The sequence below is a fragment of the Macaca fascicularis genome, chromosome 3 (genome assembly GCF_037993035.2).
Source record: "Macaca fascicularis isolate 582-1 chromosome 3, T2T-MFA8v1.1".
In the NCBI taxonomy this organism is placed as follows: Eukaryota; Metazoa; Chordata; class Mammalia; order Primates; family Cercopithecidae; genus Macaca; species Macaca fascicularis.
Genome location: NC_088377.1, coordinates 48,287,370 through 48,314,415, shown reverse-complemented (window position 1 = coordinate 48,314,415; position 27,046 = coordinate 48,287,370). Strand labels below are relative to the sequence as shown.

At 41.1% G+C, this 27,046-nt stretch overlaps 1 protein-coding gene across 6 annotated transcripts; it reads left to right on the top strand.

Annotated features, from left to right (window-relative positions):
• CYP3A7 (cytochrome P450 family 3 subfamily A member 7) lies at nt 1–26,935 on the top strand. 6 transcript variants are annotated; one of them, XM_045389496.3, is made up of 13 exons: nt 1–174; nt 4,306–4,399; nt 9,408–9,460; nt 11,005–11,104; nt 13,622–13,735; nt 14,000–14,088; nt 15,375–15,523; nt 16,610–16,737; nt 17,754–17,820; nt 20,409–20,569; nt 22,030–22,256; nt 23,324–23,486; nt 26,382–26,935. In XM_045389496.3, the coding sequence occupies exons 1-13, from the start codon at nt 104–106 to the stop codon at nt 26,475–26,477; spliced, it is 1,512 nt and encodes a 503-aa protein (XP_045245431.2). In that variant the 5' UTR covers nt 1–103; the 3' UTR covers nt 26,478–26,935. The 6 variants fall into 6 exon arrangements, with proteins under 6 accessions (XP_045245431.2, XP_073890590.1, XP_073890588.1 ...); XM_074034489.1 differs by having other exon boundaries at nt 13,879–14,088; XM_074034487.1 differs by lacking the exon at nt 9,408–9,460.
• Nucleotides 26,936–27,046: the final 111 nt, after the last annotated feature.

Below are 27,046 nucleotides of genomic sequence, written 5' to 3'. Positions count from 1 at the left end.
ACTGCTGTGCAGTGCAGGAAAGCTCCATGCACACAGCCCAGCAAACAGCAGCACACAGCTGAAAGGAAGACTCGGAGGAGAGAGATAAGGAAGGAAAGTAGTGATGGATCTCATCCCAGACTTGGCCGTGGAAACCTGGCTTCCCCTGGCTGTCAGCCTGATACTCCTCTATCTGTGAGTAACTGTCCAGGCTCCTCTTCTCTGTTTCCTTGGACTTGGGGTGCTAATCAGGCCTCTCTTTCCCTTCTCTGTTTTGAAGATCAAAAAGGATGTTCAGGCCGGGCGTGGTGGCTCACACTTGTCCTCCCAGCCCTTTGGGAGGCCGAGGCAGGTGGACTGCCTGAGGTCAGGAGTTCAAGACCAGCCTGGCTAACATGGTGAAACCCCATCTCTACTAAAATTACAAAAATTACCTGGGCTTGGTGGTGCATACCTGTAGTCCCAGCTACTTGGGAGGGTGAGGCAGGAGAATCGCTTGAACCCGGGAGGCAGAGGTTGCAGTGAACTGAGATCATGCCACTGCACTCCAGCCGGGGTAACAGAGTGAGATTCCATCTCAAAAAAGAAAAAAAAAGATTTTCAAGGAGAAGTAGCTTAAGTTTTGGACGCTACAAACATATACAGGTTACGATGGATCTTTTGCAGATCTATAAAGGAATAAATAAGCCTCTCCCCCATCCATCTCTAGTGTCAAGAAGGGTTCAGGGACAGCATTGATACAGGATAATCTAATTGACAATGGTTTGGACCCAGCTTACTAAACCAGAATTTGGATTTTACATTTTTCCCTTTAACTTGCAGGAGAAGAGGATGAATCTTCTCACCGGTGGGATCCTGACATGCTAGGGCAGGTGGAGAGAAGTGTCACTCCCTACTGTGTAGTGGAGGCTTCCTGCCTGTCACATTTTACTAACTCAATTTCACAGTTATTAAGAGTAAGGGGCTGGGCGTGGTGGCTCACGCCTGTAATCCCAGCACTTTGGGAGGCCGAGACGGGCGGATCACGAGGTCAGGAGATCGAGACCATCCTGGCTAGCACAGTGAAACCCCGTCTCTACTAAAAAATACAAAAAAATTAGCCGGGCGAGGTGGCGGGCGCCTGTAGTCCCAGCTACTCGGGAGGCTGAGGCAGGAGAATGGCGTGAACCTGGGAGGCGGAGCTTGCAGTGAGCTGAGATCCGGCCACTGTACTCCAGCCTGGGCGACAGAGCGAGACTCCGTCTCAAAAAAAAAAAAAAAAAAAAAGAGTAAGGAAACATGGTGATATGAAAATAGAAAATACAAACCTCGTTTTAATTCTTTCACAGAAAGTTTAGCAATTTGGTGAGTTGGGGTAACATAGTTTCCATCTACTGGCATTTTAACATGAATTGACATGGCTTAAATTCATCCTTTTTAAAGCCAGATTTTTTTTGGAGATAGACTATTTCCAACATGTTCCTTCTGGGTGATAAAAGAGGGCTATTAGTTCAGTATTTGTGACAATAAATATGTATAAAATAACCTCACCTTTCCAGAATAATGTCAGGAATATGAGTCTAATGCACAAATGTATATCTCTATGACAAGATTGCATGTGTCTTTTTAAAAATACCTTCTCAAGAGTTTATTTCAATACCCCCATTTCAAATAAATCTGCTTAGCAGGTTATCCTTAACTCTCAGGGCAAGGAAGTAAACAAGACTGTGAGTCTGTGATGACAGCAAAAGCATCCAGGTAGGATCAAGATGAAGTGAGAAAATATTCCTCACCCCTCAGGTAGAACTCCAAATAGATATTCATGGTTCCTGTCCCCCTAGTGGAGGTCACTTGAAGGGCAAACATTTTGGCATCTCATCTGCTTCAAGCTTGGACACAGGGGCACCATCAGTGTCATCTGTGTGTGGTTGGCCATGTTGTGGGGCTGTCACTTCAGATCTGGCAGTCAGGCAGATAGTACCTGAGACTTACACGATGCCGGTACAGCCCAGTATTCAGAAGCTATAGTGTAGACCATGTCCTTCTTAGGCCTATACAATTATGTGCAATAGATGACTGGCTTTTCTGTTAGCCTCTTCATTGAAAACTAAAGCAGCATTACTCTACCAAACAGAGGGAAGCTAGAAAGAAACGCAACAGTTTGCCCAGCCCAGCTTCTGCCTTGACATGGTACCAGACACTTGCCTAGATCTTTCCTGGGGGCCAATGCTGCTGACACATTAACTCAATAGTTTGTCCTGGCCTGAGAGATCATGTAACTTGTAGAAAGTTTAGAAGCAGAAATTAGTGTCATTGATTTGACTTGGCTGTGACAACAAAGGAAGGAACTGGAGTGGGAGAACCCAAGGTCACCCTGGTTTTGGTAGATGGTGCACACACTTCCACTAACTGTTCTGAGGCAAGGATCCAAATGCACTATTGGGCCTGGCTATGCTGTCTCTGCTGGGTTCTCCAAACACGAGCCTCCAGGCCATTTCTCAGTTGTATTTTGCCACATATTATCAGAGTCACTGGATTTGTACAGAACGTTTGGAACCTATACTGCCTTAAGGACAACCCTTTTAAAAAAGAGAAAACAAGGTCCTAATTCAACTGTCTGGAACATTTTGTGGTTACTTATGTGGAATACTGCATCTTTTCCTATCAACAGGAAGGTACGTGGACATTAGAAGGTGCCTTTCAGCTGAAAGCACATATGAGACATATGGATCCTTTTATATACACCATATTTTTCAGCCACATTTTCCCAATTTGCCTCTCTGGGGCCAAGCTTGTGGGACTAGCAGATTCATGGTTGAATTGATGGCTGGTGACCTCTTCCATCAGCCTTTCTTCTTCCTCCAGTCTTCCACCTCTCAGTAATATCAGACTGGGAAGGTCTTCACACATCCAGAACCCCTAGTTTGGGGAGTCCACACGTGACCCATCAAAGATGAGTTGCAAGCAGGCCTGCCTTAGGAAACAGCAGCCTTAATGCGTTTTCCAACAGAGATAGTTCATGTGCAGAGGCAATAAACTGCTTTGTAATTGATCACCTTGAAAAAAAAGAGCATGTCTGATGTTTTGGTCTTTTCTTCCATTGCTATAAGAAATATCACAGGGTGGATAATTTATAAAGAAAAGAGATGTATTTGGCTCATGGTTCTGCAGGCTGTACAAGAAGCATAGTGACTTCTGCCTCTAGGGAGGCCTCAGGAAATTTACAATCATGGCAGAAGGTGAAAGAGAAACAGACAGATCTTACATGACTGGAGCAGAAGCAAGAGAGGGTGGGGAGGAGGTGCTGCACACTTATAAACCACCAGATCTGATAAAAACTCATTGTCACAAGGACAGCACCCAAGGAGGATGGTGTGAAACCATGAGAAACTGCTCCTAGGATCCAATCACCTCCTATCAGGCCCCACATCCAGCATTGGGGATTACATTTCAACATGAGATTTGGGTAGGGGCACAGATTAAGACCATATCACTGACACTGCGCTTATCAGGTGAATATCACCAGCTAGAAGGCAAGATTCCACAAGAGGAGGAATGTCCTGGTTCTTAGTTGTGATTCTTCTGCACACTGTCATTCAGGGAAATATGAGTCAATCATCCTCCCCAGTAGCTCAAATCAACCAGATCATCTGACCACAGAGACTTAAGTGTAGCTGAAAGGTGCTCGCATTTCTACGAGGCCAATGGAAGCCTGGAGCACAGTTATCAATCTGTAGAAATAAGGACTCCGTGACTCCTCCAGCACCTCTCTGTGAATGACGGCTTAAGAAGGCCCAGTTCCTAAAACAGGGTCAGAGCTTAGAGGGAAGGGAAAGCATAAATGACTCTGAGCAAATTCTAAAGACAGGGTCACCATAGGCTCTCAGCGACCCCCTGTGACCGAGTGGATGTAGTGATGCAAAATCTCATCATCACTGCAGGAAAAAAAAATTCACCCTTTCTACCTAGAATGAGAATCCCAAAATCAGGGAAGAGTTCACTTACTAAAAAGGCATAAGGGAATGAAGTGCCCTGGAGGAATTCCTGCCTGAACCTCTCAGGATCATTCACATTTGAGAACATTTATCAAGTATTCATTCCAGGAATGGGACCATGAAGACTTCTGCTGCTTTGAGCTAATCATTGTAACTTTTTGGTGTCTCATGGTGGAGGTGCCAAAGGACCTTATGAACAACATAATCATTGTCGTCAGAGTTACTGTTATCTTTTATTGCCTTAATGTTACCTCCCTCTCTTGAGCATTCCAGTTCCTCAGTCAGTGACTCACCAGTCCCTATATCTATAAAGTCACAATCCCTGTGGCCTGATTTCTGTTTCACTTTGTAGATATGGAACCCATTCACATGGACTTTTTAAGAAGCTTGGAATTCCAGGGCCCACACCTCTGCCTTTTTTCGGAAATGTTTTGTCTTTCCGTAAGGTGAGTGTTTTTGAGCTTCGTCTTTTGCTTCTTATGATTGCAAAGAGCAACTTAGTTCCATCAGTAAAAATGCTTCTCCTCAGGAGGAAGGTCTGAGGTTTTATACGTTCAGAAACAGTGTGTAGGCATCACCCAGAGCACGGCAAAGTTTACCCTGGGGCTCTCTTGCTAACTCTCAGGAACCTCAAGTTTGCTGCAGTTGAACAGCCCAAATCTCAGGTAGATCAGCAACTTGATGTGCAGACATTGTGAGCACCATAAAGAGCATTTCCTTTTTGCTCGATGTAGGTTCCCAGGAAGGTACAGTCATACTTAGTATTAAAAGTAGGAACAGAAGCCCCTGATTGTGGCTTGTTATCTGTGGACATGAGAGTAAAATTTCCTCTCTGTAGCAAAATCTCATGAATAGCCTTTTTTCCCTTCCTCCTGCACAGTTTTGAAACTCAGTTTATTATTATTAGGGAAACCAAGTATTTACCATTGGGTCATTTGTACCTTGTTGAAGCCTCTCCAAAAAATGCTAAATTTCCTGAGGATATTTCCATGGCTCTACCACAGCTCTTACTCCCCATGACATCTTTTGCCACTTTGAGATACAGAACAAAGGTGTCCTGCTTTACTTCTTTTCCTTTGAAGGTTGCATCTTGTGGGTGAGTCTGAGCAGGGAGTGGATGTAACTGAGATGAGATAGTGGTTGTCTATTAACCTCAGATATTTAAGCACAATATGAATTTGTGGGTTTATTTTTTACACAAAGTCAGAATCACATGCAAAATCACTATAAAGGGGATGATTTGACAAAATTATTAAATATTTAATTTCACTAAATAGAATGTCCTATGTGCCACATGGACTGTGAACTTTGGCTGAGCCTTTGTGCCTAACCTTATCTGATGCTCTGTTCAGGGCCTCATCCCTGGATGGAAAATTATGAGCTCATCTCCACAGGGCCAGCAACAGCAGTCAGCTCTCTGGCTTAGACAATCTTTCCTGCATACCTGAGGCTTGTTTCTCAGATTCTAGTTCTCCCAAGTGAGGGCTCTGTTGTCTAATTTTTGCCCAGTAATTTCATCTTTTTTCCCTCTGCAAAAGCAATAATTTCCCTACTTTCACACGCATCCTTGTGAGGAGGCCAGCAAACAGGCTTTGTGTGAGCAATAAAGGTTTTTAATCACTTGGGTGCAGACCAACTGAGTCTGAAAAAGGAGTCAGCGAGGGGAGATGGGGTGGGGCAGTTTTATAGGACTGGCGCAGCAGTGGAAAGTTAAGACAGGAGCTGGCTGTTTCATTTCTTTTGTAGTTTTCAGTTGTCTCAAGCCATCTGGATGTACACGTGCAGGCTTGGGCCCAGAGGCCTGACATTCCTGTCTTCTTATTTTAAGAAAAATAAAACAAAATAGAGGTGAAGTGTTGGGGCAGCAAAAATTCTTGGGGGGTGGTACAGAGAGATAATGGGTGATGTTTCTCAGGGTTGCTTCAAGCGGGATTAGGGGATGTGTGGACACCTTAAAGAAAATTTTATAATGAGTTGCAAGGAATAGGAATTTAGGCTGTGGAGAGATCTTGGGGCAGATGATGGTACCGTGGACTTGTTAAAAGTAAAATTTGTCATATAGAATAATTGGTTATGGTCTCAATACGTTTTTGTATGAATTGAGAAACCAAATGCAAGACACAAGGCCTAAATAGAGAAGGAGAAAAACAGGTACCAGGGGACTAAGAATAGGGAGGAGCCAAGATGCCCAGTTAGAAAGTGTCTACATGGGTCCAGAGTAATTATTTGCCTGGGTGGTGAGATTTTGGGCTTTATCTTTAAGCTTTTTTTATATTGTTATATACCAGGCCAGATTGGTTTAGATAAAAATAACATTCTTCATTTAAAAATATACAGAGTCCTCCTTTTTCAGCAGTGAGTAGGTCAAGGCCTCAGCGACTTTGGAGGATGACTACAGCTAAGGAGTCAACCTGGGCCTGAAGGACTGATAAAGTTTGTGATATATCTGTAATGCTAGTAGAAAAATCATTAGAAAGGCTACAGAAAGTTGTGACAGAAGTTGAAACGCCTAGTTATACCTGGGGAGTCCATCTTGTATTGGCAATGGGGATCCTCTTGGGGAACTGCCCTTGTGCCTTCTTGAAGGTCTGGCTCATGACACCAGTGGGTGTCAGTGTGAGATTGGGCTATGGTATAAACTGTTTCCCACTCATCTCAGGAGAGGGTAGAAGTCAGGAGGACATTTAAGTCCCTCCAGGTTAAATTGTAGGACTGAGTTAAATATTGGAATTCCTGTATATATTTAGTGGGGTCTGATGAGAAAGAGCCTAAAAGGTGACTGATGGGAGAGGTCCAATAGAGAAAAAGGCACCTGACTATGCCTTCAGCTCCAGCCACCTCTTTAAGAGGAAATTGTTGGGCGGGGGGGAAGGGCTAGTCTCGGAATGAAACTGTTAGCTGGATCGGGTGTGAGGAGGGGAGGTGATAGAAGGATTATACAGTGGAGGAGCAGAGGCTGAGGAAGAATTGGGACTTGGCATGTTGAGGAGCAGCCTGGTGGGGAGGGGACAGGTCAGATGGGTTCATAGAAAAGGAGGATTCAAAGGACTCAGAGCTTGGGGTGGAGACTGAAGGAAGAGACAGGAGAGAAAGAAGAAAGATTTGGAATGAGTCACATTGGGAGCAGAGACTATGGAGAGACCGATGTGTAAGAGAATGCCTGGATGTCAGGCACCTCAGACCATTTGCCCATTTTTCAACAAAAATCATCCAGGTCTTGTAAGATGGAGAAATCAAGTGTCATTTTCTGGTTATTTGGAACCATTGTCAAGTTTGTATTGGGGCCAAGCAGCATTGCAGAAGAAAATAAGGCATTTAGGTTTTAGGTCAGGTGTTAGTCAAAGGGGTTTTAGGTTTTGAAGAACACAGGCTAAGGAAGAAGGGGGAATGGAGGGTGGAAGTTTGCCCATAGTGAAGGAGGCAACCCCAGAGAAAAGAGAAGGTAGAGACACGGAGATGAGGGGATGGTACTTGCCACCCAGGGGAGGTGGTACTTGCCACCCAGGGAAGGTGGTACTTGCCATCCAGAGGAGGTGGTACTTGCCACCAAGGTGAACGATCAAGGCAGGCATCCGGACAGTGATCAGATACGTCTGAAATGTGGGTGAATCACCAGGCAGACATCTCTACAGTGATTTAGACACCAAGGGAAGACTGTTCCTGAGTTCATGACCAGCACCAGAGTTTTGAGTTCATGGATAAAACGCATCTCCTCTGTCTGTACCAGAAAGGGAAAGAAACTGAAATTAAGGAAGGGAGAGATTGAAGGGGGGAGGGATAGCAAGAGAGGTTGGAGAAGAGAATAAAAAGAGGCTGCTTACCCGATTTAAAATTGGTGAGATGTCCTTGGACTGGCTGTTCTGAGGACCCAAGGTCATAGGTGGATCTCCTCATGGAGTGAGGGTGAGGACAGGGAACTGGTCTCCCGAAGGAGTCCCCCGTCCTGGGTCTTTGGCACCAAATGTCATGCACATCCGTGTGAAGAGACCACCAAAAAGTCTTTGTGTGAGCAATAAAGGTTTTTAATCACCTGGGTGCAGGCCAACTGAATCTGAAAAAGGAGTCAGCAAAAAGAGACAGGGGTAGGGCAGTTTTATAGGACTGGGGTAAGCAGTGGAAAGTTACAGTTAAAAGAGGTTATCTATTGTCAGCAGAGGAGGGGGTCACAAGGTGCATGGTGGGGAGATCGTAAGACTTATTGTCCAGAAGATTGTCACGAGGTTGATCGATTGATCAACTGGGGCAGGGCAGGAACAAGTCATAATGGAATGTTGTAAGGTTGGTCAATCAGTTAAGACAGGAGCTGGCTGTTTCACTTCATTTGTAGTTTTTGGTTGCCTCAGGCCATCTGGATGTATACATACAGACTTGGGCTCAGAGACCTGAAACCCACCATCTTTCCCATGTCAACTCTTTAGTAGATGAACCCCCAAGATACACATTCGAGGGACTTTCTTTTCCATAGTTAAAACTTCACCCCTGAAATGTAGAAACAGGAAAGTTTTCCAGTGCAAACTTCAAGCAAGTGTCATAATTTGCTGTGTCCGATGTGTAGAGGGGACATTTTTTCAGAACGTCCATGTTAAGCTGGAACACTGGAAAGCAAGTCCTCTTTGTCATTTTGTCACTCACTCATTTTCTCACTCAACAAACATGCCTCGGCCGGGCGCGGTGGCTCAAGCCTGTAATCCCAGCACTCTGCGAGGCCGAGGCGGGCGGATCACGAGGTCAGGAGATCGAGACCATCCTGGCTAACACGGTGAAACCCCGTCTCTACTAAAAAAAGTACAAAAAACTAGCCGGGCGAGGTGGCGGGCGCCTGTAGTCCCAGCTATTCGGGAGGCTGAGGCAGGAGAATGGCGTAAACCCGGGAGGCGGAGCTTGCAGTGAGCTGAGATCCGGCCACTGCACTCCAGCCCGGGCAACAGAGCGAGACTCCGTCTCAAAAAAAAAAAAAAAAACCATGCCTCACACTTATCTAAATCTGCTAGTCTAAAAGAGGTCCCTCATGTCTGTAACTTTCTAATTCTGCCAGAATCCTAAAGTGAGCTCATGAAATAAATGAAAAGGATGAAGAACAAAGAGATAAAAGAGTGTATGTTCCCTTCTGACGCTCTCCCTTTCCCTTAACCTCAGTTTCTCCACATGCCCCTGGAGGTGATCATTCAGGGAAAGCAAAGAGACATCATAAAGACAAGGAGTTACTTAGTATTTATACACAAGGATCAGTCATTCAGTATCCATAACACTTAAAGAATCAAGAGTGATTTTAAATTTCCCATGTCAAATACCTCCTCTGTTTTCTCTCCTTTCCCTTATGATGTCTCTAAATAAGCTTCCCCTAACTGCCGGCAAGTCTAATTTCATTGGATTTGACTGTTTTCAGCCCCAATTAGAGGCAGGGTTAAGTACATTTAAAACAATAATCAAATATTATTTTGTTTCTCCTCCCAGGGCTTTTGGACGTTTGACATGGAATGTTATAAAAAGTACAGAAAAGTCTGGGGGTGAGTATTCTAGAAACTTCCATTGGATAGACTTGTTTCTATGATGAGTTTACCCCACTGCACAGAGGACAGTCTCAGCCCAGAGCCTCTTGGGATGAAACTCTTGCCAACCTAACTACAAACAGAGAGGCTCTCTGAAAGAAGAGGATACGTATTTGGGAGTAGAGTATTAGAATGGGAATCTGTGTGCCATTATAAGCTATGTGCAAATTCAGGGAGGGAAAGGAAGACAAAGATGTTCCAAGGAAAATATGAGGAGGACTTCACATGGGTTTTGAAATAGTTCTCCTTCACTACAAAGATCAGTAACAAGGGTGATGCCACACCAAGTTTGGACAGGCAGTTGCTTGGCAGGTGTCCTTGCAGAAATATTTTTGTGTAAAGTTGGGATGGGCTTTTTGCAAGCTTGTGGTTTTGCAAAGTCTTTTGTGATAGTTTTGTTATCAGGCACTCAAGCATCATAGCCTTCTGTGATTTGTCAGGGTTTTTAATCACACACATAGGCACACAGACACACTGACACACACAAGTGCCACAATTTTGGTTCTCACAACGTTCACACTCGCTATTGTAAAACTCTTTGAGGCTTGTCCTACCAAGGATCCCGTATGTCATCAGGTGTTGAGGTCTTCGGTCTAAACAAGGCTGGGAGCATTGTGGTTACCACTTTTCTCCAGGCTTTGGTGGCCCAGGGACTCCCAGCATCATGTTCTGTCCAGTATCTCCCTATTCCCCCCTTCTTTTTTTCTTCCCTTGGTGCCTTTTATCTCATGCATTGTCTCAGATGCTTCTAATATGTGCTCATAAATGCAGGGCACTGTCTTCTTCCCACATCGATTCACTTTCAGTTAAAAGCCAAAACTCTTTCATTTAAACTTTGGATTTAACATGCTTTTGAAAGAAGGGTTGAGAGATATAGAGAAACAGATTGGGAAACGATTTATGCTCTGTTGTTTCTTTTTTTTAACTTTCTGTGTAAGTGTAGAATTTTTCGTTCTGTTTTATTATTAACTTTAAGCCAAGACTTTTTAATAGAAGGATATACAAATATATCTTTGTCTATACCTTTCTGCTGAATTTGAAGAAATGGTGAATATTCTTAAACCATTGTGTTCCCTGGTGGGCTGATGGACTGTGACTGTATAAGGTGGCCTCAGCCAACTGCAGCAGCTGTTCCCTGTCAGAGGGGCAAGCAGTTTGGCAAGAGTGGTGGAAGAGGTGTAATGGTGTGTTCGTTCACAAGATGCAACAGGGAGAAGGTTTTGCCTCTTTGTACTTCATCTTGTCTCATCAAGTCCTCAGAAACCACAGTGCTGCCTGAAGGGTGCTGTGGAGCAGGCACAGCCCATACACACAACACGACTGAGTAGAAAGAACTTACAGCTCTGGATATCCATGGGCCCCAGAGCATCTGCCCTTGAAACACTTAGTCCTTGTGAGCATTTGATGATTTACTTTCACGATCAAAGTCTGGCTTCCTGGGTTTGGCTCCAGCTGTAGCATAAGGCTGTTGATGTTTAATCAACTCTGTATTCTCCACACAGTTTTTATGACTGTCGACAGCCTGTGCTGGCTATCACAGATCCCAACATGATCAAAACAGTGCTAGTGAAAGAATGTTATTCTGTCTTCACAAACCGGAGGGTAAGCATCCAGTTTTTGAAATTAAAATACTCATTGATTGATTAAATTTTATTTTAAAATTCTTATATATTCATAGACATTTGCCTAAAAAATGTGCAGCAAGATTCCAGGTACACTTCATCCTACCCACTCCCCCAGTGCTGACATCTTGCAATCTTGCATAACTATAAATACAGCATATTCATGTTACGATAGTACAGGAAATTGACATTGATGCAGTTCACACAGGTTATTCAGATTTCACCAGTTTTATGTGCTCTCATTTCTGTGTGTAGTTTTTTGTTTTTGTTTTTTGTTTTTTTCTTTGTTTGCTTTTTGAGACAGAGTCTTGCTCTGTCACCCAGACTGGAGTGCAGTGGCATGGTCTTGGCTCACTGCAACCTCCACCTCCAGGGTTCAAGCAATTCTTCTGCCTCCGCCTCCCAAGTAGCTGGGACTACAGGTGTGTACCACCACGCCCCGCTAATTTTTGTATTTTTAGTAGAGACGAGGTTTCACCATATTGGCCAGGCTGGTATTGAGTGCATGGGTAGTTCTACATAAATTTATCACATTTGTAGATTTATGCAATGATCAGCATGATCAAGATGCAGACCCATTCCATCTCCATATAGCTCCCTGCTGCTATCGTACAGTCACAAGTCTTTTTCTCTGACAGGGTCTTTATCAGTGAAAATGTCTTTCTATTTTGAGGATGCCAATGTATTAATTTTTTTTATGGATTGTGCTTTTGGTGTCAAGTCTGAAAGTTCTTTGCCTAGCCCTCCTTCTTATATTGCCAATTTTTCTAAAAGTCATAAAATGTAATGCTTTACTAAATGTAACTCTATTATTTTGTGTTATTTTTTGCATAAGGTATGAGATTTAGATCAAGGTTCATTTTTTGTGGCGTATGGCCATCCAGTTGTTCCAAAGCCATTTTTGGAAAGTTGGGCATATTGTTAAAAATCAATTGGGCATGTTTCTTTGCATTTGTCATTTGCTATTCTGTCCCACTGATCACTGTGTTTATTCTTCCACCAATAACAAACTGGTGACTCTACTAGCTGTACAGTAACTCTTAACATCATGTAGAGTGAATCTTCCCACTTTTATTGACTTATTTTTTCAGATTTATTTTAGCTCCTCCTGGTCCTCTGCTTTTCCATAAAAATTAAGAATGAGTTTCTCAGTGTCTACAAATAAACATGCTGTTACTTTGACAAGAATTGAATTAAGTGTATACATCAATTTAGGGAAAGTCTTTATCTATACTATGGTCTTTCAATTCATGAACATAGCATGCGTCTCCAAGTCCTTAGATTTTCTGATTGTTTTTAACAATTTGTAGTTTTCAGCATAGAGATCCTGTACATGTTTTGTTAGATTTATAGCTAAAGTATTTCACTTTTGTTGGAGTGACTGTAAATACTATGTTTTTCTTGTGTTTTCAGATATTGATTGTTGGTACACAGAAACATGCTTGATTGTTGTTTGTTGATGTTGTATCCTAGAACCTTGCAGAACTGACTTAGTATTTCTAGAAGTCTTTTTGTATATTCCTTGAGATTTTAGACACTGACAGTTATGTCTCTTGAAAATATACAATTCTTGTATTTCCTTTCCAATCTGTATGCCTTTTAATTCTTTTTCCTTGTCTATTGCACTAGGATTTCCCAGTATAAAGTCAAGTAAATGTGGTGAATTTTTAATTGTTCCTAATATTAGGAAGGAAACATTTGGTCTTTCATGATTAAGCATGATTTAGATGAAGTGGGGTTTTTTTGTAGATTCCCTCTATCAAATTGAGGAACTTTCTCTCCCTAGTTTGCTGAATTTTTAACATAAAAGACTGCTGTAAGTACTCATTATAAAACAAAACATGGCTATGGAAGATGAAAGAAAGTTTCAAACATGCTGGCTTGATAGGCCAGTTCCAACTAGGCAAAAATAATTATCTCTTTCTCTTTTTTTCTATCCATGAAATAAAAAACTGAGAAAAGAATGTTCATAGAATTGCATTATTTCTTCAAAATATGTTTCTAGTTTCGAAACTATTACCTACCATTTTTTTAAAACCACCACATCGAGGCACCTCTTTTTCATGTTGCCCATGGTTTAGGTGAACATAAAGACAGAGCTCGTCTGAGGCAACATACAGTACACCAAAGCCACCTGCCTCTCTGTCACCACTCTCTCTCTACACTGCACAAGTGCTAGGTGTTGATCCTGACTATTCCACTGGAAGAACAGGTTCCCTACCATGTGGAGAATTTGTATGTAAAAGGAGACTGGGATATACAGGCTGGAGACCACATCAGGTGGCTGGGTCTCCCGAACACTGCCCCCACACACAAATACATCCCAGGACACTGGGCATCTGGGATAAATCTCTATTGAGCATCTAGCATAGGGCCTGTCACCTAGTAGACAGTCACTAAATATTTGTTAAATATGTGATGCCTGTTTAACATTTTCTACAACCATGGAGATCTCCACAACTGAAACAGGACAAAATGTTTCTGCTTTGAACTCTAGCCTTTAGGTCCAGTGGGATTTATGAAAAGTGCCATCACTGTAGCTGAGGATGAAGAATGGAAGAGAATACGGTCATTGCTCTCTCCAACTTTCACCAGTGGAAAACTCAAAGAGGTATGAAAATAACATTAGTTTTAATTAGAAACTTAAGAATGAATCAGGTGGGGACAGGTAGAAAGTAAGATCACAGTTTCTTTCCAAGGGGTAGTCTGCTGAATTTGAGTTTCCTAAAAATGGTCTTTTATCTTTATGTACAGAAAAGACATCACAAAATTCATTATAAAATGTCACTTACTGCTCCGTGCCAGGGAAAGCCATGTTCTTCTGGGACTAGAGTCTGCACATTTTACTACGGGTGGTGTTGTGTTTTGTGCTTAGATGGTCCCTATCATTGCCCAGTATGGAGACGTGCTGGTGAGAAATCTGAGGCGGGAAGCAGAGACAGGCAAGCCTGTCACCTTGAAGGAGTAAGTAGAAGCGCAGCCATGGGGTTCTGAGCTGTCATGAACCCCTCAAGCTGCCTGCCATGGAGTTGATATTCCCACTGTTGGGTTACTCCAGTCACCAGACAAAAGGAAGGTTGTGGTATTGCAACTTCAATGGGTCTCCCAAGATAGGCCCACTCCCAAGAGGAGGTGGGGTAGCTGGGGGAAAAAGGTCTTCTCCCATATGCACATGGACCAGGATTTACTTATCCATTAAATTGTCAACATGAATGTTCTGGAAGACTAAATGCATACTGTAGAGGGGGAAATGTGTGATTGCACCAAAGTTTTAAGCATGGCGTGTATGGGATGGTGGAAGGGGAAGGCACTTGGTATCTATTGGTTAGCAGTGAGTACGATGGGAAAGTTATAATGGAGAACTTTGAATAATTTTGACCCTTTCATGGTTTTTCTGAGGATATCAGTAGAATACTATATATTAAACATTCCCAACACTGCTTTTTTCTCCAGTCTTAAAGAGACAAGGTCCTATAAATGCTATAGGCAGGGTAAGCCTATCATTTGCTGTCTACATTGGTATGTGCTTCAATTATGCAGGAACAACAGGTGTAATCTGCGCCTGTCCTGGGCAGACCAGAGATATGTGGTCACTCAGCTATAGGAATTTCCAAATCAATTTTTAGTGATTTTCTTTAAACCAGGACATTGCTGGTCATTATATTTTACTAAAATGATTCTGCCAACAGGGCAATCTCAGCTCACAAGAACTGGGGATAGTGAGACTTTCCAAATCTTGAGCAGGGAGTGTAGAGAATAAGGACGATATTTCTGGGAGCTCAGAACAGGGTGTTGCTGTTTTGTGAAGTGCTGAAGAAGAATCAGCTCTGGGCGTAGAGTCTGTAGTCATGCAATGTCACCTGTCTTGAGCCCCTTAGGAAAAGTGAATTTTTCTCCTCTTGTTCTGCTGAAGCACACTGCTTACACATCTTGTATCATCCACACTCAACACATGCTACTCCAGTTCTCTGATAGTGGGTCCCTGTCTTCCTATGATGGGCTCCTTGATCTCAGAGGTAAGTATAGCTCAGTTCAGAGTCTCCATCACCCCCATTGTAGGGCCAGCTGTGTCACTGGCACCCAATAACCACCATCTGATGGAGTGCGATGGGACATGATCCAGTAGATAGTTCTGAAAGTCTGTAGCTCTTTGTCTGTCTTTACTGGACATGTGGGTTTCCTGTTGCACATATAGTGGAAGGATGGTAAAGAGGTGCTGATTTTAATTTTCCACATCTTTCTCCACTCAGCGTCTTTGGGGCCTACAGCATGGATGTGATCACTAGCACATCATTTGGAGTGAACGTCGACTCTCTCAACAATCCACACGACCCCTTTGTGGAAAACACCAAGAAGCTTTTAAGATTCAATTCATTAGATCCTTTCTTTCTCTCAATAAGTATGTGGACTACCATTTCCTTTTCTCTTTCTCTCTCTTAAAAATAACTGCTTTATTGATATGTAAATCACCATGTAATTCATCCACTTAAAATATACAGTTCAATGATTTGTAGTACATTTGAAGATATGTATGACCAGCACCATTGTAAACTTTAAAACATTTTTGTCAGTCTAGAGACCTCGTACATTTTTAGTTATCAACCCCCTGCCACAAACCCTGTCGTCATATGCAACCACTAATCAACACTCTGCCGCTATAGATTTGCCTATTCTGGATGCTTCATAGAAATGATATTCATTTGTTAGTTTTTTTTTTTTAATTCTCTAGTTCATGAATTTGTACTTTAGTCTGTATTATTTTCTTTCTTCTGCTGGCTTCAGGCTTAGTTTGCCCTTCTTCATTTACTGTGTTGTGGCATGAATGTAGATTATTGATTTGTGACTTTTTGTTCTTGTAAATTTAGACATTACAACTATAAATTTTCTTCTGAGCACTTCTTTGCCAAATACCATCAGATTCTGGCCTATCACATCTTAATTTTTGTTCAGTTCTAAACACATTCTATTTGCCCTTTTAATTTCCACTTTGACTCATTGGTTACTTAAAAGTTTATTATTTAACTTTCACATATGTGTGAGTTTCCCAATTTTCTTTACTTTGATTTTAGCTTTATTCCATGATAGGTGACCGAGATACACTGTGTTATTTCTATCTTGACTACCTGCTATTTCTTGAACAGCATGATTAATTTAAACAGCAGGTTATGATTTGGGTTATCCTAAGAGACTCTAGTTCAATAGATAAAGGCAAAGAGACTAGGGCACTGAATTTTGGTTGTTTCATCATTCAAAAGATGCACAAGGGGCTGCTGATCTCACTGCTGTAGTGGTGGTCCCTATGCATAGACCTGCCCTTGCTCAGCCACTGGCCTGTGAGAGGGCAAAACTCATAGAAAGAATGGCTTCCAGTTGAGAGCCTTGATGTATTTTACTCTTCTGATGGGTAGAGAAAATTAGAATTGCTCCAGGTAAATTTTGCACGTTCACAATGGTTTCATTTTGTGGGTTTTTTTTTTTCCTACAGAAATCTTTCCATTCCTTACCCCAATTTTTGAAGCATTAAATATCACTGTGTTTCCAAGAAAAGTTACAAGTTTTCTAAGAAAATCTGTAAAGAGGATAAAAGAAGGTCGCCTCAAAGAGACACAAAAGGTAAAACATGGTGGCAGTTATAGGTGGATGTTTAGTTTTTCATAATTTTTTGTTAATATACATATGATTGGTGCACTTCCCTGTCTGTTTGTAGAGAAATATTTTAACATAAAGAGTACTCATTCTTAGAGCAAGATAATTGATTTGGTAGGAATGCAGAAAGCGGAGTTTGGGGAAGGAGATATGAGAACGAGTCAGAGATAGCACTTAAAATTTGATATCAGGCACCACAATTAGTATGTCATGGCATAAATATTATTCACATAAAACTTTATCACACTACTTCCCTTCAATAAATTGCCAAAGGATAAACATTACTGTTTGGAAATATATTTTACTGGTATTATGCTTTCTCTAGATCATAGATTGCTAAAGAATCATTTCAAGTACAAGCCTGTTATTTCAAACATTCTCCAATGAAAGGCCCTATCAGGCCACCTCCTGGAGTGTAGTGTGTGTTACATTTGAGCCCTCTCACAGCCTCAAGTGAACAGGCGTCTTCTCCGGGAATTGAGGCTGCAAGGCTGGCTAACTCAGCTTTGCCTTCATCAGCCCTAGAGGCCAGCCAAAGGATGTCTGCAGGTCAGGGAGGTAGGAATGGGTAACCCAGGTATCACTGAAGATTGTATAGATTTGGGGAATGTTGGAGTATTTGAAGATGCTCCCACCAAAGCTGCTGATAAGTTCTGGAAATGTCAGGAGAATAATCTTTGTGGATGTTGGTGAAGAAGACAGAAGAATAAAACGTCCAGGACTTCTTCATGGGTATGCAGTTAGGACCACGGAAAAGACCAAAAAGCAATTGAACATTTTATCCAGATTTGTTTCGGGAAAACATCCTGCTTTCCAAGGATTTAGATGGATATTTTTTTCACTGGTGACTCAGGCAACACCGATCAGATTTCCAGTCTTCAAGGGGCCATATTCTCAGAAGGGAGGTTGAGGACTGCACTTCCGATTAACTTCTGACTTCATGAGTCACTTTCTGTCAATAAAATTTCTCTTTTTGCTTCTAGCGCCGAGTGGATTTCCTTCAGCTGATGATTGACTCTCAGAATTCGAAAGACACTGAGTCCCACAAAGGTATCCAAAGAGTGCTTCTGGGGGCTCCTGGTGGGGCACTCAGAGGAAGGTCCTTGTTCTGAAAATATACAGGAAGTATTCCAGGAAGATGAGAATTTCTGCCACATAGCAGAATGACACAGGTTTTGGATGTTACAAATGGTAGCTGGAGGCACTTTCTAGATGCATACAGGCATAGATAGCCATGTTCTAAACTTAAAAGGCAACCCTAAGGAAACCTGGCATGCCAGAGTCAGCAGTCTGTGAATCACCTACATAAGATCAAATGGCAGTTTCAGCCTCCTGCACATCCACAGAATTAAAATTTCTGCCTGGAAATTTATTAGGTTTCTGCAAAAGTAATTGCGATTTTTGTGATTACTTTTAATCGCAAAAACCGCAATTACTTTTGCAGCAGCCTAATGCATCTAACATCCAATCAGGAGGCATGCTGTCCTAATAAGGGTGATTTTAACTGGTAATATTTGGTGAAAGTGTGTTCACCAGGTTAATCTACTACAAAGTTATTTTTTTCTTTGGAAAGGGTAAGTAACTTGTGGGGAAAACCTCTGAGACCGTGTAAATATCCTCTTTGTCTTCAATCTTTCACCTACTAGTTTTAAAATCCATGTACAATTTTCACTGAAGTCATTATTACCATGACAGTGGCAAAATGATGACCATGTTCAATTTCAAGTCACCAAGGTTTGGCAATCATGTCACAAAATTCCTGAATATTTAATCATTGGTTCCAGAGAGCAGGAGTAGGCTGACTTCAGCATACTGCTTTAAATATGTCCATGTCTACAACTACTTCTGTCTGTCTATCTATCTATCTATCTATCTATCTATCTATCTATCTATCTATCTATCATCTACCCATCTATCATCTATTTATCTACTTATTGATTATCTACGTATCTATCTCTCATCTGTCTATTCATCTATCTATCCCATTACAACTTGCTGTGATAAACGAAATAGCCTATTGTGTTAGTGTTTCATCTAGAAATCACTAGACACATATAGCTATTGAGCACTGCACGTGGCTAGTGCCACTGATGAAAAATTTTAAATTGTATTTAAGTTTAATTGACTAAAATTTGATTTTAAATAATCACATTTTGATAGTGGCTACCATATTGGACAGCAGAGCTCTAAACTTTGAGATTATAGTTCAGTTTTGCATCAGTATCATCAGGTTCATGGTAACTGAATACACGTATTAGATAGTTGAATTTACCCACAACTGCATCACAGAAATCTTCACCGGTAAATCACAGCTTTGTCGACATTTCTCACACTCCTTTCATATGGCTTTTGGTTGTGAATTATGTAGTTGGAGCAGGCGTCATATTTATTTCTGTGTTCCAGGTCTTTAAATGTCCTAATCCAGTCCTGATCAAACAGACCAATGATGGACCACCCTGAGCTTCTCTCAGGAGAAAAATCAAGGGGGGTGCCAACTTGTAATGACAGAAGCTTATGCTATTTTAATGCCATTCATCAGACTACAGACAATCACCACTCATCTAGCTTTTTGTCCATCTCCAATTGCTGTACATCCTGAGATAGTCAATTCTGAGACCTATAGCCTAGATCTACCAGCTGATGCATCAAAGATACAAGCCATACTTCTCAAGATGGGCTATGCACACAAATTACTGCATCTTGTGAAATTCAGATTTTGAATCAGTAGTTCAATGGTGGAGTTTGAGATTTTGCATTTCTGTTTTTGTTGCTGTTGTTTTGCTTTGAGACAGAGTTTTTGCTCTTGTTGCCCAGGCTAGGGTGCAACGGCACAATTTCGGCTCACCACAACCTCAGCCTCCCAGATTCAAGCGATTCTTCTGCCTCAGCCTCCCGAGTAGCTGGGATTACAGGCATGTACCACCATGCCTGGGTAGAGGCGGGGTTTCTCCATGTTGGTTAGGCTGGTCTTGAACTCCTGACCTCAGGTGATCCATCCGCCTTGGCCTCCCAAAGTGCTCAGATTACAGGTGTGTACCACCGCACTCAGTTTTGCATTTCTAACTAGCTCCCAGATGTTTATGACCCATAGACCACACTTTGAGTAACAAGAGGTGGTCTGTATTCCAATATTGGCCTCAAACATATCTACAGGAAAGGTCCTTTAATTTTCCATACATTTAACCATTAATGTTGCAATTTTTCTCAAAGTTTGTCAAGGTATATTGTAGCTAAAATGAATTACATTTTTCTTGGGAGAGAAGACTACCCCATATTAATTTACAATAAAGTACTTTTAGGATCATTCAAGGAGCACACCCATAACACTGAATATATTATGCAGAAACGCTCTCTCCGGAAATTACCCAGCTGTGCAGGTGGCAGGGATGGCATGAGGAGGAGTGGATGGCCCACATTTACATTTTTGACGACCTTGGGGAAAACTGGATTAAAATTATTTGCCTTGTTGTGGCTCTGTAAGACACACATCAGAGTGAAGCCACCCGCAGTGAGACTCTGAATTGCTTTTCTATTTTTTCCCCTAGGTATTTGAGGACTTCATTTAGATTTCTCTTCATCTAAACTGTGATGCCCTACACTGACCTGATTTACCTGAAATGTCTTTCCTCTCCTTTCAGTTCTGTCTGATCTGGAGCTCATGGCCCAATCAATTATGTTTATTTTTGCTGGCTATGAAACCACGAGCAGTGTTCTCTCCTTCATTATATATGAGCTGGCCACTCACCCTGATGTCCAGCAGAAACTGCAGAAGGAAATTGATACAGTTTTACCCAATAAGGTGAGTGGATGATGCATGGAGAAGGAGGGAGGAGGTGAAGCCTTAGCAAAAATGCCTCCTCGCCACTTCCCAGGAGAATTTTTATAAAAAGCATAATCATGATTGTTTCACTCACAATATGTACGAAGGTTCTGAAAATGAAAAAAAAGAAACATAGGGAATTGTTGCTATTGGGCAGAAGTATAAGATCTTTGTAAAACAGTCCTCTCCCTGGTTCATCTGCTTTCTATCACCACAATAATGCTAAGTAAAAAACATCCAAAAAACTCAGTGGCATTTAACGATAAGCATATTGCTCACACATCTTGATAGTAAGCTCTGCTGATATTGGCAGGACTTGCTCTGGTCTGGCTGGGGTCTGGGGGAGCCTGGCCCTGGGTGCGCTGTGCAGGCTGACTCAGCTCTGCCGCACAGCTGTCTCAATCAGGTAGCCACTGTTGAAGAAGCAAAGCTAGAACCAGCGTACCTGACCCTTGAGCTAAACTCTTAAACTCTATAATACTGCCTTCCAAATATAATATCAAGTACTAGGTGCATATCAACCATACTGTTTTCAGACCTCTGCCAAAACTGGGATTCTTTGTGGTATGAAGAGACAAGGCTTTTGGGCTGGCCCTCATATGGCAGTGAGGTGAACACAAAGGGATGTTCTTTAGAGATTACAGTCCAGCCCTGAAGCAACAACTAGGAGACTGTTTCAGCAAGTGAGGACAGGGCTGTGTGGGGTTCTATCCTCTTCATAACTTTGCCTAGCACTTTAATCATGTGCACTGGTAACATCCAATCAGAACCTTCTTTTGTCATATTTGGGATAGAAAGGGACTAGTTTGTCCTCAAATTATTCATAGAGATTTTATATAATATAGTGTTTCCACATTTTAAGTGTATAACAAAAGCCCTGCTTGTGTGTGTGTGTGTGTACACACACACACATATATATATAATACAAATCCTGCTTTGTAACTGTTTTTGTTTGCATATATAACAAAGAGAGTTATGAAGCAGGACTTTGACCAATAATCCTTGTGTGGTACAGAGAACTTGCTTTTTCTATCTGTTTTCACTTTCTTGGTTACAGACATGTGACCTCTTTTTGAAAGGGACAATCACTTTGTCATATTGTATTTGATGCTAGTGGTCATAGCCTATTAGTCACACTTGCTTCCATGAGAAAGAAAAAACACTACATGGTTATGCTAAGGATTTCAGTCTCTGGGGTGAGAGCTGTCCCGAAAGTCTCCCGCTTTCATAACTCCTCCACACATCTCAGTGGGCCATTGAGCACATCAATGGGCATGACAGTTATTAAAACACTTTATGAATGCTACAATCCTTTACCAGTATGACTTATTCTCTGGAGCTTCTAACACTTCAACAGTGTTAGAACTTTTAACTTTTTAACTGAGTTAAAAAGTTAATTCAAAATCTCAATTTATCCAAATCTGCTTCTTTCTTTCCAGGCACCACCCACCTATGATACTATGCTACAGATGGAGTATCTCGACATGGTGGTGAATGAAACGCTCAGATTATTCCCAGTTGCTATGAGACTTGAGAGGGTCTGCAAAAAAGATGTTGAAATCAATGGGATGTCCATTCCCAAAGGGGTGGTGGTGATGATTCCAAGCTATGTTCTTCATCATGACCCAAAGTACTGGACAGAGCCTGAGAAGTTCCTCCCTGAAAGGTACAAGGCCCTGGGAAAGGAGCCCTCCCTGAACCAGCCTGGTTCAAGCATATTCTGCCTCTCTTAATCTACAGGACAGTCATGGGCTTGTACAATCATTTGCTTATCTTTTTACTTTTAAAAGTTTTTTTTTTTTATCATGAAATTGATCATTGTCACACTTTACAAACCATAGACTAGATAAAAGAAAACTGTAGCCACCCACAGTCCCAGCAATTTAAGATGAAGGTCATAAATTATATCCTTAGGGGTCATAAGAGTCCAAAATATAAGGACTCTTTTAAAAACATATGATCACAATGCTACTATTATGTCCTACAAATGAATATTTTTTCCTTAATATAATCAAATCTTCTGGAATCAAATTTGAGTAAAAACCATGGGTCCAATCTTCAAAGAATTCATAGCTTAGTGGAAGAGATAGACAAAGAAAGCAGTGATGATACTGCTTTGCACTGGTACAGTAGCATATGCCCATGTAAATTATCTGACTTAAACTATTCTGTGGAGGAGCTGGGGAGAAAGAGGCAGAGATGGAGATTAGAGGAAGGAGGAGGAGGAGGAAAGGAGGGATAAAACAAGGTAGGGAGGAGAAGGAGGAGAATTAGAAAAACAAGAGAGGAGAGGAGAAAAGGAAAGTGCAAAATAACAATTTTGAAGTAGTGCAAGACGATTTCTTCTTTTCCTTCCTCATGACCAACATAAGTGTGACTTGAGGCAGGAATCTACTTTTCCATCAGTCAGTCTCATCACTTACTTGCGTTTTATAGTGTGAAAACATCACCACCCTGAATATAATCTGAGCATTTAGAAATAAATACCCTTTGCAACACTATTTATCTCATCTCAACAAGACAGAAACCTCCTATAGTGTAAGGAGAGTAGAAAGGATCTGTAACTTACAATTCTCATAGCAAAATAGGCATAGCCGGATTTCAATGACCAGCCCACAAAAGTATACTGTGTACTACTAGTAGAGGAGTGGGCCCTAAGTAAGAAACCCTAACATGTAACCCTTAGGGGTATTATGTCATTAACTTTTAAAATATCTACCAATATGGAACCAGGTTCAGTAAGAAGAACAAGGACAACATAGATCCTTACATATACACGCCCTTTGGAAATGGACCCAGAAACTGCATTGGCATGAGGTTTGCTCTCATGAACATGAAACTTGCTCTAATCAGAGTCCTTCAGAACTTCTCCTTCAAACCCTGTAAAGAAACACAGGTCAGTCAATTTTCTGTATTAATAATGTTTTATTAAGAATTATTTTAACTGAAGGGTCTATATATTTAAAAAAGAATGCACTCATTTAATCTTTTAATAATTTGTTCTATGGGCCAAGGAATCTCTTTGGACCCATCTATGATCTTTAAGGGTGCTTCAGTTCTGGAGGTCAAAAGCCTCCATTAAAAACATCATGTAAATTCCACGTAGATTAGCATGGCATGATTATCTGCAGTCTCCTTGAACTTGAACAAAGTTTAAATTCAGTTTCAAGTCTATTGGAAAGATGGGGAAGTATTTCATGCAATAATGAGGTGCAATTATTATCTTGTTTTGACTTTTGAATGGTGCTATTCCTTCCCAGAACTTGAGGAAGCTTTCTCATGACAGTGGCTCCCAACCACTAGCTGTACACTGGAATCACCAGTGAGCTTTAAAAATTTATTATGCCTGGGACATCTCAGAAATTCTAAACTAATTTGCCCAGAGTGTGGCTTTAAAAGCTCCCCAATTGCTTCTCATGTGAAGCCAAGGTGGAAAATGACTAATTTAAGGTATTTCTATTGGATATGAAGGACTACCATAGTCCAAGGCCATCCTTACTGACCTCACCTTCCAGATGCCTAGCTCCATCCAACTGGGCTCCTTTTCAACCCAATTATAACTCTATTAATCTTCTTCCCTTTCTTCTCCTCATTCTGTTCTTATCTTTCAAGTCCTAGTTCAATTCCCAAGCCCCTCCAAGGTGTCTTCTCCACCTAGTCCAGGGCTCATTTACTCTTTTGCTCTGTTATTGGTTACTGGAGGCTATTATCATATAATTTCATAATTTGCCATTAAATCATTGAGTTTTGTTCTCTATATTTTATCTGTATCTAAGAATGTCTTCCCCCTTCCATTAACAATATCCTCTCATGTGGAGAAATAGGAACACTTTCACACTGTTGGTGGGACTGTAAACTAGTTCAACCATTGTGGAAGACAGTGTGGCAATTCTTCAAGGATCTAGAACTAGAAATACCATTTGACCCAGCCATCCCATTACTGGGGACATGCCCAAAGGATTATCAATCATGCTGCTATAAAGACACATGCACACGTATACTGCGGCACTATTCACAATAGCAAAGACTTGGAACCAATCCAAATGTCCATCAATGACAGACTGGATTAAGAAAATGTGGCACATATACACCATGGAATACTATACAGCCATAAAAAAGGATGAGTTCCCGTCCTTTGTTGGGACATGGATGCAGCTGGGAACCATCATTCTCAGAAAACTATCGCAAGAACAGAAAACCAAACACCCCATGTTCTCACTCATAGGTGGTAATTGAACAATAAGAACACTTGGACACAGGAAAGGGAACATCACACACCAGAGTCTGTCATGGGGTTGGGGGAGGGATAGCAGTAGGAGATATACCTAATGTAAATGACGAGTTAATGGGTGCAGCACACCAACATGGCACATGTATACATATATAACAAACCTGCACATTGTGCACATGTACCCTAGAACTTGAAGTATAATAAAAAATAAATAAAATTTTTTTAGATAACTACAAAAAAAAATAATAAATCCTCTTATTTTATTCCTTTTAAAATATCCCAGTGGTGCCTTGCAAGTGACCTTATCTAATTCAAGCATTTGGTCATTTGGTAAATGTTTAAGGAGTGATGTGCAGTTGACTGGCTTGAATACAAATATTAAGTTTTTTAATGTGAACATTTAGCAAATGACATTCATGTATTTGCATGTGTGTGTATGTGACATGTCCACGTGCATGTCTGTCTGTCTGCAGGGAAAATGTATTCTTGCTTTTTGAAAATTTTTAAATAATAAGGTATTATATTTGTAGAAAGATTTGGAATCTTTTCTCTGAAGAAGTTAAAAAATAGATGTCATTTATTCATATTAAGTAAGACCCTATAAATCTTATTTCTAGGTCTCATGTATTTATTAAGCAACTCCACCCCTTAAGCAGGCTTTCTACATAGGAGAGGAGGAAGATAGAGATGGTTTCCATATTATTTCCATATTCCACATTATTTGTGGCTTTAGGCCAGCTATGTAGCTATCCTGCATGTGTGCTTAGACAGGGGACTCAGCCCTGAGAGAAAGTGGTCCTCTGGCACACCTGGGATGGGGAAGGCACTCACTTGTAAGTCCCAAGCTGGCACTTCTTGATTGCCCATCACTCCATGGAGATCAGAATATCACTCTGCTGTGTTCCCTCAACACTGAAGCAGTGTCTCAATAAGAATGGGGCTAAAGGTTGAGTCAAAACACTGTAAGAATTGAGAGGTTCCCCACTTGCACTACCCTTGGAAACCAAGAGAAAATGTTAAAAAATAAAACGATGATGCTTCCTGAAGGTGTCTTCCCATCTTTACACTAGATGGGTTCCATTGGGAGGAATTACTGGACTCTGGAAGTTGAAGACTGTCCATATAAATAAAATGTACAACAGTTAGTCAGGATTACCTTGCAAGTTTCAACATACACCAAATTAACTTCATAAGATGCTTTAAAAATAGTTTAGCATTATATCTAATAATCTGGTTTAAATTTTTAAAACTCATCTATTTTCTTAAAATTTAAATCAAAAAAGAACATGGGTTCCCATGAATTTGTCTCAGGTCAAGCCTCGTACAGAATAGGTGCTCCATAAACATTCTGTTAAATGATTGATGATGAATGCTCTCATTATCCAATCTTCACACATCTTATTGAGTAAGTATAAAGAATCCAAGATTTATAATGCTGAAAGTAGTTTTTATATGTTTACAAAGTATTATTGTCATTAATGCATTTTTTTTACTTTGATGCTATACTTTCTACTTTTGCTTTATTTAATGCTTCTCAATATGCTTGTTTAACTGTTGCAGATCCCCCTGAAATTGAGCTTTGGAGGACTTCTTAAAACAGAAAAACCCATTGTTCTAACGGCTGAGTCAAGGGATGGGACCGTAAGTGGAGCCTGATTTCCCTAAGGACTTCTGCTTTGCTCTTCAAGAAAGCTGTGCCCCAGAACCCCAGAGACCTCAAATTACTTTGTGAATAGAACCCTGAAATGAAGATGGGCTTCATCCAATGTATTGCATAAATAACCAGGGATTCTCTGCATGTATTGTGCTCTCTCATGGTCTGTATAGAGTGTTATACTTGGTAATATAAAGGAGATGACTAAATCAGTGCTGGGGAAGTAGATTTGGCTTCTCTGCTTCTCATAGGACTATCTCCACCACCCCCAGTTAGCACCATTAACTCCTCCTGAGCTCTGATAACAGAAAAAACATTTCTCAATAATTTCATCCACAATCATTAATGAAAATAAGAATTATTTTGATGGCTCTAACAGTGGCATTTATATCACATGTTATATCTGGAGTATTCTATAGTAAGTTTTATATTAAGCTAATCAATAAAAACCTCTTTACAAGAGTATTATCGTATGCTTTCCTGCACATTAAGGAGAAATCTATAGAACTGAATGACTGAGAACCAACAAGTAAATATTTTGATCATTGTAGTCACTGTTGGTGTGAGGCCT